The sequence below is a fragment of the Ischnura elegans genome, chromosome 1, assembly GCF_921293095.1.
Source record: "Ischnura elegans chromosome 1, ioIscEleg1.1, whole genome shotgun sequence".
Taxonomy (NCBI): Eukaryota; Metazoa; Arthropoda; class Insecta; order Odonata; family Coenagrionidae; genus Ischnura; species Ischnura elegans.
The window spans coordinates 89,112,610-89,124,097 of record NC_060246.1 but is presented as its reverse complement, the minus strand read 5'-3'; the positions used below and the strand labels follow the sequence as shown (position 1 = coordinate 89,124,097).

The following is an 11,488-nucleotide window of genomic DNA, read 5'->3' as shown; positions in this document are numbered from 1 at the left end:
TCCAATTTCAATTAATTCGATATTTTTTCCAGTATAAATCTTAAACTCCGCAAACCTCGCACACTTACTTCTGAGTAACTAGTCCCCAGTTCTCCATGGCTCTTCTGGAATCAGGCATGGCCACCATATCCATCTTTGGCAGAGAATATTCAATTCCAGTAATATTCTTCATGACCTCTAAAATTTTTGGTCCAATTCTCAAGCTGTATTCGACATCATTAATATACTCTCTTCTGGTCCAAACCCGAAATTCATGACCTTCTGCTTTCACATATGAGAGGTTGGAGACGATAATAGCCACGGAATAAGTGGACATTTTCGGCGACTCCTCAAAGTGATCCCAGACATAATTATCTGGAAGACTTGGGCTTAAATGAAGAAATACAACAGAAAATTATAATAATTAAAAACATCATATCCTATGCCATTGCTGTTTCTTGATTTTTTAATTGTAAAACAATGGAATCACGCATGGTCAACGCTGACAATTACCTTTCAAGTCCAGGTTTGGAAAAAAACTGAATAGGATAAAACTTACCCATTTTAAATTACTACGAGAATTCACTTCTAAGAAATAGTAAGAACATTGATGCTTGTAAACAAAAAAGCAGTAAATGAAATTTCTATTAGTAAGAAATAGGATATGAAAAAATGCTATCATCAGCGGAGTTTGAAATTAATATTATACCATGAGCTTTGGCTTGAATGTATTACAGGAAAATATTTTGCAGAAAAGTCTATTACAATTTTTCAATTGTGATATATGTTAAACCATATGTCGAATTAAGAATAGTGGTTATAACTGGAAACTTTATATTTTACTTCTTAAGTCTAATTTCCGTTAAAAAGATTCACTAACGTAAGTTATTTTTGTTACTCACTCAGCAACTGGTAACCGTTTCAGATTCATGTTGCTCAATGTATTCATATTGCGTGGCCTTGCAACGCTTATGGAGAAGTTGGCTCTAAGGTGTGGTTCATCAAAACAAGGAAATGACATTCTGGCAAATGCTCCCTCAAACTGAGTTGCAGCCAGCCATCTGCGACAAGAAATGTGGTAATAAAGTAAGTGAGTAGGTTTATTGATAAAATAACGGGTATTTAGGATTAATTAGACTTGCCTTTATAACCATGTGACAGTAAACATTAATATTGAAGCGCTACGGGTGATCTCCCCAGTTAAAGAAAATTTTAAAAAATACGGTACACTAACTCGAAGTTAGTCTCTTTTCCCGCAAAATTGGAATAAAATGTAAAAAAGCACCTTGTACTAAAAAGAAAATTAATGATTTTAATGCCATTTAACAATGAGACAAGGGCTCCTAGTCAATAAATATAGCACCTCTACTTTCGTTTTTAATCATTTTAGGTAATAAGTAGCCAGCCGATATATTATATTCCGATATGATTTTTCATGCATGGTTACTTTTTTCAATTAGCATTTACTTACTGCCGTCTCCCAGTACTATCTACATATGAGCTCTTGTAAAAGCCAGCATTGTTTTCATCGAGTTCACCTTCGAATTTCAAACGAAGAATGTACATTTTGTTCTCCAAAAGAGTCATTTGCGATACCACCACTAAAAATTCCCTGTCTGGCACAAGGTAGAAGTTCTGAACCAAGATCTCAACTTTCGGTTGTTCAAATTCAAAAATTCGAATCTCAGATACGTTCAACTTCTTAGAGTGCAACGTTATGTTTCTCGTGACAGAGTTGATCAGCAGCTTGATCGTGACGTCTCCTTTGAACGTTTGGTTACCTTCATCGAGGAAAGGAATTATTCGCAGCTCGTAAGTCAGCGGAGTGACCCCTTTCGGGAGTCTGTAATAATCTGGACCCCTCTCCTCATCTGATCCACTGATTCCCTCTAATGCCGTTAGAGGGTCCCCAAACACTTTTTCCGCCAAACTCGTCCCGTACGCCGCCCACGTCAAGGACAATGTCATAGCCAGGAAGATCTTATCCATATTCAGACCTTGTATTTGCTGCTACCTGTAAAAAAATGTATTTTTAAGCATAAACTTGAGATAGTAGAGTAGTTGAAGCATTTCGACAGCGCATTTGAGAGAAACAGACACAGCAGTGAACAAATGAGGAAGAAAATGGCATTAGCAACGTTAGAAGTTAATGGTTTCATGAATTGGAAGGAGCTGATAAAAAGAATCAATATGTAAAAGTTAAGTAAAATCTAGTGAAGAGTGTGCTCTGAAAATTAGAGGTAAAAAGTTGAAAATGAAGAGGTTTATCACACATAAATTTATCACCAGCGTAATTCATTAGCACAAGATAATTTTTACAAGAAAATTTTTATCACTTAGTTAATTTTCCCAATGAGTTTAAATGGTTAATTTATTTCAGTGTAGAAAGCGGTGCGGCCTCTCGATGTAAAAATTAACTTTCGTGAGAAGGCCTTCCTTACAGATGCTCATGTATTGCGTAATTCGACAAGAATAATGAAATAATGTATCGATTTATCAATCGATGCTTTGGAGTTCTTTCCGTCGTTAAAATATTTAAAATGATGCATGTCTAATAAGGAAACACCTTTCTATGGTGGTATGGTCTGACCCATAGGTGCTTAAAAAATAGACAAGATTTTTAATGCGGTTATCATTACGTTTGCTATATTTAGTGTATTACGGATCCTAAATCATTTAATTTCATATAAATAACTTTAATATTAAAATAAAGATAATATGTTACACAGTAATTGTTGTATGTGGTTTTCTGAAATATGAGAAAACCGTTAACCTACCAGACCCTTGTGCCCCCTCAGGAAAAAAAATCCTGGATCCGCTCTCGGTCTGGCCACCATCCAAATTCGTGGAAAAATGATGAAGAACGCTACGAATGCCAGATAACATGTAAAAATCCAAAAAGATAAAGTCATAAACAATTTAAGCCACGAAAATCCAGGAAATCTTAATGAGCCATGGTTCACGACAAAAGTAACCAAAATAATACACGATATTAAGAACTAGCCTCATTCTAACGATGTTCGCATTACACATCTCTGTGGTTCGTACAAAGTACCTGATAGCTATTGCCAGTAAACTTTATTTTCTTCGCTAAGTAACACTCCGCAGGAAAGAAAATTAAAAGATATAGTTATATGGGTAAGGATTGTTGAAATGAGATAGTATCGTGATTCAGTCACACTTCTTACCTTTTGAAGTCTCACTGCTCTGAGGAATGGGATCGCTCTCACGTCGCTGAAATGCGAGGCATCTTACGGCGGGAATTTTATCCTTATCTCGACCACCGTTAAAGAATTGCTGCATTTGATAACAATGTTTGCAGTCAGGCAGTGGCAAGGATTTAATTTTGTTACCTCTAAATTGACTCAGTGAATTAAGAGATGGAGTCTCGCTCAAATGAAGCGATGTCGTAAAGAAAGTACTATTTCTCTTCCTTTTGCCCGACCCTTAAGAAGTTATTTTTTTCTCAGGAAGCATTGAATCTTTTGATGTTCATCTACACTTACTTTCAGCTTAAAAATCCAAATATATATGATGAATTGAAGTATTAATTAAGATACTTAATCCAATCGAGATGCAATTAAAAGTTTCAATAAATTTATTTTTCTTTGGTTCTACGAAGAAATTTGTTTGTATACCAGTGCTAATAAATTTTAAATGATACCTTATCACATGTTGACTGGAATGATTCAAGAATATGTGAGTTTCATTAGAGTCTTTACTTATGCAGAAGTGTTGAAAACCATATTTACCATAGAATTTATTGCTGTGATAAGCTTGGACATGCCGCGATTTAATTGAGAGGAATTCTATCAAAAAAGCCAAAAGCAGTAGAATAACTAAATTTTCTCTATTGCAATTTGGTTTCATATGAAACCAAACAAGGCAAGTGTGCATTGCCTAAAGGTTTGTATGGGGACCTTAAATGTACTATCTTATTCATTTTCAGCATAACACCACCTTCATTCCTGGAAATTGACGATATATTTTTGGACATGCAGTGTAGAAGTCCCGCGCGTCGAGATCATAAACACTATACACTCTTACCATGATGTAGTATGCATCTGTAGTTGAGCCCCACAAAAAATTCGTAACCGGAGGCCTAATGAGTGGCATTCATACCACGTTCCTCGAATAATTACTGCAGCTTAACTATTAGTGCTATCGAGCCTATTCACTCTGCACGTTCCCAATGATTTCACCTACTAACTTTCCAAACTAAATCTTGTTTTCAGCCCAAGTAAAACAGATAATTTAATATTATGTCAACAGGCTGACGACTAAAAAAGAATTACGAGTAAAAAAATAAAAATGAACCCACTAACATTAGCAGAATGTAACTGAAAGATATTCTAAGTTGTTCACTGGCCCAAAGACGTGAAGGGATCCCCATAAAAAGGCCTCCCTCAATGCTCCCTCAAATATTTGATACCTGTCGTCACAATTCTTTAAGCGATTTCGACAAAATGGATCAAAAGAAATACCTTCAACGCAGCATTCCCAGATATATAAAGAGAACATCGGTTACGGGTGTCCTACTGCATAGAAAGACAACTTCTGGAGGCCATGGGTATCTGGGGGCTTTATGGTGCACAGTGCTTCTCTGTAACTAGGGGTTGGGACTATTATAAATACATCGGGGTTGCACAACATGAATGAGAAGCATCAGTTTGAACAGATTAGAAATTGACTACTTATGGTGGATATGTGTGGACTAATGAATCGCTCATTATTATTGTGCTCACTTTGTTAATTTGATGGATACCCATGTTGTGATACAGGCTTCTGCCAGTTTAAATTTATCCTCTTTGTGTAAAAGCCAATGAGCGATGTCGCATGCATTTTATATGGGCATTCAGAGTAAATACATACTACGTGCGAGGATGGCGAGAAAGTGCGAAGTGTGTACTGGGAGAATACTGAAGAAAAGACGACTTACCGGGTACCAGACGATTGACGCTGAGGGACACTCCACCGTTGCGTTGCTGCCCCATACTTCTCCTTACAAGCCTTCTTTTCACGCTAATGCAACCTTCTGTCTTGGTGGCATACACAGAGGACACTCACTCACTCAGAGATTCATCACTTGGATTGATTTGGATTGGTAAGGATAGAGATCAACCCAGACTAAGCCACAAATATTAGGTGCAAGTAATCTCATAAATCCAGATTGTAAAACAGTTAACACCAAAATCTTTATTAAGGTTTAATCCCTTGAGCCACTCATTCACTTGGTGATTCAATCCGGAGATAGATCTGTATAGTAGGGCGGATCGCAAAAATCGATTTTTTTCAAATCCATCTGGCCCAATGAAAAAAAGTTGTGGGACCGATCAAAAATAAGGCCTGAAAAATTTGAGACCTCTACGTGAACCCCTGACCCTCGCTCAAATGCAATTAAGGGGGGGAAGGTCAAAATTCGAAAAATGTAAAATTTTATGGTCATTCCCTATAGATTTTGCCGAGTTACTGCCCTTCCAGGGCAAAAATTTCGTGCATTTTGACGTATCTGCCACCGTTTAGCCACAAAATGCCTAATTTGAGTCCGCGCCCGCGAAGAAAATATTACAACGCCCGCGCAGCGTCGCGGATACAAGAGCTGCTAGCCGATCCCGTCCCCTCCCCGCTCGGTTCTCCCCCTCCCATGCCTCAAATGCAGCAAAATGCATCCCGCGTGTGCTGCTAGGAGGGCGTTTATCTTTGATAATATAAATCGGAAGATGGTAGAAGGTAAAAAACGGTGCGTAGTGAGACGACTTGTCCCTTATTTGGCGCCTCGTCGGCGTTAATCAAATCGATGTTACCAACTTTTAGAGAAGTGATGAAATATTTTTAGATCTGCGAACGTAGGAAAGGAGCCTTCGGTGTATGAAGACGCCTCTCGAGTGGCTATGAAGGTGTGGGAACTTAGGATATACACTTCTATTCCGGTATTGTCCGACAGCTGTGTCTAAATGGATTTTGGGTGAAGGCCGCTCGCGTCCCCTCCCCGCTCGCCTCTTACACGCCCCAAATGCAAAAAAATTCACACCAAGTGCGCCTTTCTTCGTTAGTCTTACTAATATTTGATGTTTCAGCATCGTCCGGTGAGGAACAATCACGAAAGAATTAGTCAATTATCTGCTTTCCATTCTGTATTTCTTATATCAGTGTCATTCTTAGTCTTTCGCTGCTGTCAACAAAGTTTTGGTGAATAAATTCACGAATATCTCATCCGCATGTATAATAAAAAGAATATTTAACTTCAAATTTGAACGTTCACTGATAGATTTTTACTTTCCACAGCGCTAATCTCAGATATAGCCGAAGGAACCGGAGTCTCTCTGCAATATATCATCAGCGTGTAGTCCTTTACGTCGATATTAAAATCCAGCAATTAAAAAAATCTCGTATTTGTCGCAAAACGCATCCTTGCAGCAACGCAAATTGGATCCCCAGATTACCCTCCCAACTTTTTTGTCGCAAATCCAAGTCAGCATAGTGCAATTAGCAAATAGACCACTGTAAGGGATGAAATACGGATTTAATGCTTTCCCGACGAATGATATGGGTAAACTCTTTTCGGGAGTCAACAAAATGTATCCCTTAGGATGAGCCCCGAGTCGGAGATTGAAATGTTGGCCATTATGGAAAAATTAACCCGGTGGGAATCCCGAGATGAGTTTACCCACACTGCAAGGGATGTTGGAATTATGCTTATAGCAAAGGGATGATGCCTCCTTTTTTAATTTTGTGTATCTACTTTTCACTCCGAGAGGAATCGATAATCGCAGATTTTATAACTTTTGCTAATCCTCCGACGGGGGAGGAGGCAAACCTTCAAAAGTGGGACCCTGTTTCTTCAATTAACACCACACATTCCCCTCTAAACTTGTATTGATAAGTCCTCTTGCCTTTTTTTATCAAACAAGAGTATAGTCTTTCGTTTCAATAAAATGGAGGCCTTTGATGAAACCTCTCTTTTCTTATCCACAGTAGGCAGGGCTGGGCAAAATACAGGCCGAGGAGTATTTGACATACATAATACTACACAAAATGTATTTGAAATGCAAAATACCAAATACCTTGGACTTCGGTATTCGAAATACAAAATACAAAATAGTATTTTAAATACTTTTAAAAATACAAAATAAACTTGTAAGGAAACTAAGACATCTTTTAAAAAGTTCTAACACATAAATAAACATAAAAATTCTAACATACACATATACATTTGAGATTTTTCAATATAAAAATTATCAAATTTTGCTCTCTATGAATGAATTATTCCCCTTGAGGAATACAAGTCTTTCAAAACGTTTGTCTGACAGAGATCCCCTCACAGGGGAATGGAGAAACCCAGCAAGTGAAAATAGTCTTTCCACTGGTGAAGATGAGCATAGGCTTGTATTAAATCTGATGAACATTTTCTTAATATTCGGATAATTTTGTAAACTCGACAGCGATTTGTCAGTAGGTAGCATCTTTTTCTGGGTACGTTAGTGATTCTGGTACACTAGCTTTGATTTATCTTGCGAAGTTATGACTTTTGCGTCGGCTAAAGTTGCGGGAACGATCATTGCTGTTGCTTGGTTCTTGCATATACCTCTATCACAGTTGGCAGACGCATTTTCCCCGAAGAAGTTCCAATTTGAGTTTATAGTCCTAAATGTTTATTTTATGAGGAAAGTAGAGATGCAAATCGGCTAATTTCATTTTCTTCGAATGAATTGATGAAGAAAATTTTTGAATCTATTTTCCCGTACAAGAATTGACGATGTTGACTCATCGATCTCCGATTATTCCGATTTTTTCCTCAGTTGTCGAGTTTCTTTAGGATTCAATCCAGCAGCCATCATCTTTCTTTTCGTCAGCTTGTCTTTCAAAGTACTTCTTCATTGGGGGAAACTTATGCTCCTCCTTGCACTTACACGCAAAAATATCGCAAAATTAAAAATGTTCCTTTAAAATTGTTTGAGTTCTATACTTCAATAAAACCCTACTTTTGGCCTATTCTAATTTTCCGTAAGTTATAGTACTTCCTGTGGTACCGCTAAATCCATTTAGTCACATTCATAATGGAAGAGAAGCGCTTCACCATAGTTCGCAGTAGAGGTGGGTTAAACTGTTCATTTTTATGAACCGTTCACTTTGATCCTGTTCAGTAAAAAGAACAGTTCAAAATATCGGTTCATAGTGAACAGGTAGGGTCATTCGGTAGAAAATATTGTTTATCATGCGTTTAGAGTACATGAAAGCTTAGTGTGGTATCGTAAGGTTTGTGGAGAGTGTTATGGTAATTTCGAGCAAGAATCGCGTTTTAAACAATATTTTTGGAGATGCATCCACATTAAAAAATTTCATTGTAGGCGCCAAAAACTAAGTCCAAAGATCATCTTGGTAAAGGGGCCGAAAAAAATGTTCCACAATCATGAGTTCAATCGTTTCCTAAGTTCATGAATCGCGTTTTAAACAATATTTTTGGAGATGCATCCACATTAAAAAATTTCATCGTAGGCGCCAAAAACTAAGTCCAAAGATCATCTTGGTAAAGGGGCCGAAAAAAATGTTCCACAATCATGAGTTCAATCGTTTTCTAAGTTCATGAATCGCGTTTTAAACAATATTTTTGGAGATGCATCCACAAATCCACAAATGTTCAAAAAACGAAATCAAAATGAACGCGATATCCCAACTGAACGCCCCGAGGAAACTAATATTTAATCTAATATTTCGAACGGTTTGAAAGAACTGATATTTTAAATATCAGTTCAAATATTAGTTATGTCGAACGGTTCGAATGAACTGATATTTTAAATATCAGTTCAAATATTAGTTAGAACGAACGGTTCGAATGAACTGATATTTTAAATATCAGTTCAAATATTAGTTAGAACGAACTGTTCAGTGGCGAACTGTTCGTTTTCGTCGACGGAGGGGAATAGTAGAGAAAGAAGGGGAGGGGCTCGGTCGTCTACGACGCACTTCGGCGGCCTTGGATGGCCTCCGTCGTAACCGCCATCTGTTGTACCCACAACGCACTTGCTCGAGTAAGCTGCAGTTCAAAATGCCTCTTGATGATCATACCTACTGTACCGAGTATGCCGCATTTGTGCAGTGCCGACATGTGAACAGGGTGTTTTAGAGAACGGTTCATTTTCGAACCGGTTCATTTCAGTGAACAGTTCGTTTTGGCAGTTCGGTTCTTTTTGACCCATCTCTAGTTCGCAGACCTTTATAGCCACTCGAGAGGCCTCTTCGTAGACTGTAGGCTCCTTTCCTGCGTTCGCAGATCTAAAAATATTTCATCACTTCTCTAAAAGTTGGTAACATCGATTTGATTAACGCCGACGAGGCGCCAAATAAGGGACAAGTCGTCTCACTACGCACCGTTTTTTACCTTCTACCATCTTCCGATTTATATTATCAAAGATAAACGCCCTCCTAGCAGCACACGCGGGATGCATTTTGCTGCATTTGAGGCATGGGAGGGGGAGAACCGAGCGGGGAGGGGACGGGATCGGCTAGCAGCTCTTGTATCCGCGACGCTGCGCGGGCGTTGTAATATTTTCTTCGCGGGCGCGGACTCAAATTAGGCATTTTGTGGCTAAACGGTGGCAGATACGTCAAAATGCACGAAATTTTTGCCCTGGAAGGGCAGTAACTCGGCAAAATCTATAGGGAATGACCATAAAATTTTACATTTTTCGAATTTTGACCTTCCCCCCCTTAATTGCATTTGAGCGAGGGTCAGGGGTTCACGTAGAGGTCTCAAATTTTTCAGGCCTTATTTTTGATCGGTCCCACAACTTTTTTTCATTGGGCCAGATGGATTTGAAAAAAATCGATTTTTGCGATCCGCCCTACTGTATAGTTGAGGGTAGAGCTCACCCCGTACTAAACTACAGACAACTTTATCACACGTTAGGGAAATGAGAATCATCTCGTTTCAATATGCATCTTGCAAGATTTATGAGTGGGAGCCTCCGAAGGCTTCAACCTGGATATAAATTCGGGAAATTTGGGTCAGTAGGCTAGCACTTAGCCCAATACACCACCTCAACCGCGAACAGTGGACAACTGAATCCCAATTCTTACCCTGCGTGAACGAGATAGTGATGAGCGATATATCGCTGTGATTGAATCACCGTTGCACAAAAAAGTAGCTTTCACTGTCGGTGACTTAATAGTCGATTAACTATTCCCTCAAAAAAATATTTTTGCCTAGTTTTCCAATTTTCAATAGGTTTATTCGTTCCTTTTGCGGAGAGCTCATTCATTGGAATTGGACAAAGTAGCAGGACTAGCAGTGCCACAAATCACGGCTGACTTTTATGAGTGATTTTCCTCAGTGATCAAAGTTAAGAATGGCCGTTACTGATGAGTAGCAGTCACAGATAACGAAGTGATTGGAAAATCACAGTTCCGCTCATCACTAGAGATGAGGGGTAAGAAATGCAACGGAAGAGGATGGGAGCATAAGACGTAATGCTCAACTTCGCGCCTTTTGAAAATACGGATAAATTTAACCACGAGTTGCACCATTCGACTCGCCTCGGAGCACAGAGCACGTATCCGACCCTCCCCCGCCTTCTCTGCGCCAGCTCCGTCAAGTTAGGAAAGGCGCCACTCTATAACGCGTTGCTGCTATTATTCGGGGAAATTCAAACACATTCCAGGAATGTGACGAGATAGAGAGCAAGCAGAGAAAGCAATAAACATTATCCTGCTGGTGATAATATTCCTAACTCTTACCTGTGGAAATTCCATAACATCCTAGGAATATGAAGAAAATTAAAGTAGGCAGCGCAAGCCCTAAGCATAATTCCGCGGGTGATGCAATTCCAAACGCCACGTTTTGATAAAATATGTACATCCCAAATTTTTGCAAAAGCTTCGGTTTATACCGGAGATAATTGATTGAGAGGTAACCACCGGTGATAAGCACTAGTCAGGAAAGTTGATCCATTAAATAAACTGATCCTCATATCTCAAAATTTTATCATTTATAGTCCTAAGAGGACGAATTATACATACAAATACAATTATATTACAATATGCATACATAAATTAATACTTATTAAAACCTCTCGTTTGGTGGATGTTTTCATTTTCTGTTACGTAATAGGCGTTTAAATCATGCCTTATTTTGATATTTCCAGGTGTATGGAGTAGCTATTTTTAAGCTCTCAACCATGGGTGGTTTTGGGTGATTGGGAGCCCTCGGGTGGGGCTCAGGGCCAGTAAAGATTGGGGGAGTTCAGGGGTCCTCCACAGGAAATTTTAGGAAATTCCATGACCGAGAAGTGGATTATGACGATATTCTGAATCTTAAAAACTATATTTAAGTTAACTAGAAAATAGCAATTTTGAAGGAAAGATAATATGAGAAATAGGAAATTCAGAGCTTAAAAAATTAAATAATGTGTTTTAGTCTGCACACCGTAGGGTGGACCACAGACCCACCAGCTTCCTGAGTCGGTCCGCGCGCCGCGAGCGCCGGGGGAAGGAAAGGACCAGCCATAGAAGG

General features: G+C 38.8%; 1 protein-coding gene across 1 annotated transcript in view; it reads right to left on the bottom strand.

Moving 5' to 3' along the window:
* Positions 1-11,488, bottom strand: part of LOC124156621 — an 83,604-nt gene that overhangs the window by 46,031 nt on the left and 26,085 nt on the right. The window contains exons 16-19 of the mRNA XM_046531304.1: positions 4,519-4,601; positions 1,451-1,989; positions 882-1,040; positions 69-368 (exon numbers count right to left, since the gene is read on the bottom strand). Coding sequence (XP_046387260.1) covers positions 69-368; positions 882-1,040; positions 1,451-1,989; positions 4,519-4,601 — 1,081 coding nt within the window. The remainder of the gene's footprint in view (positions 1-68; positions 369-881; positions 1,041-1,450; positions 1,990-4,518; positions 4,602-11,488) is intronic.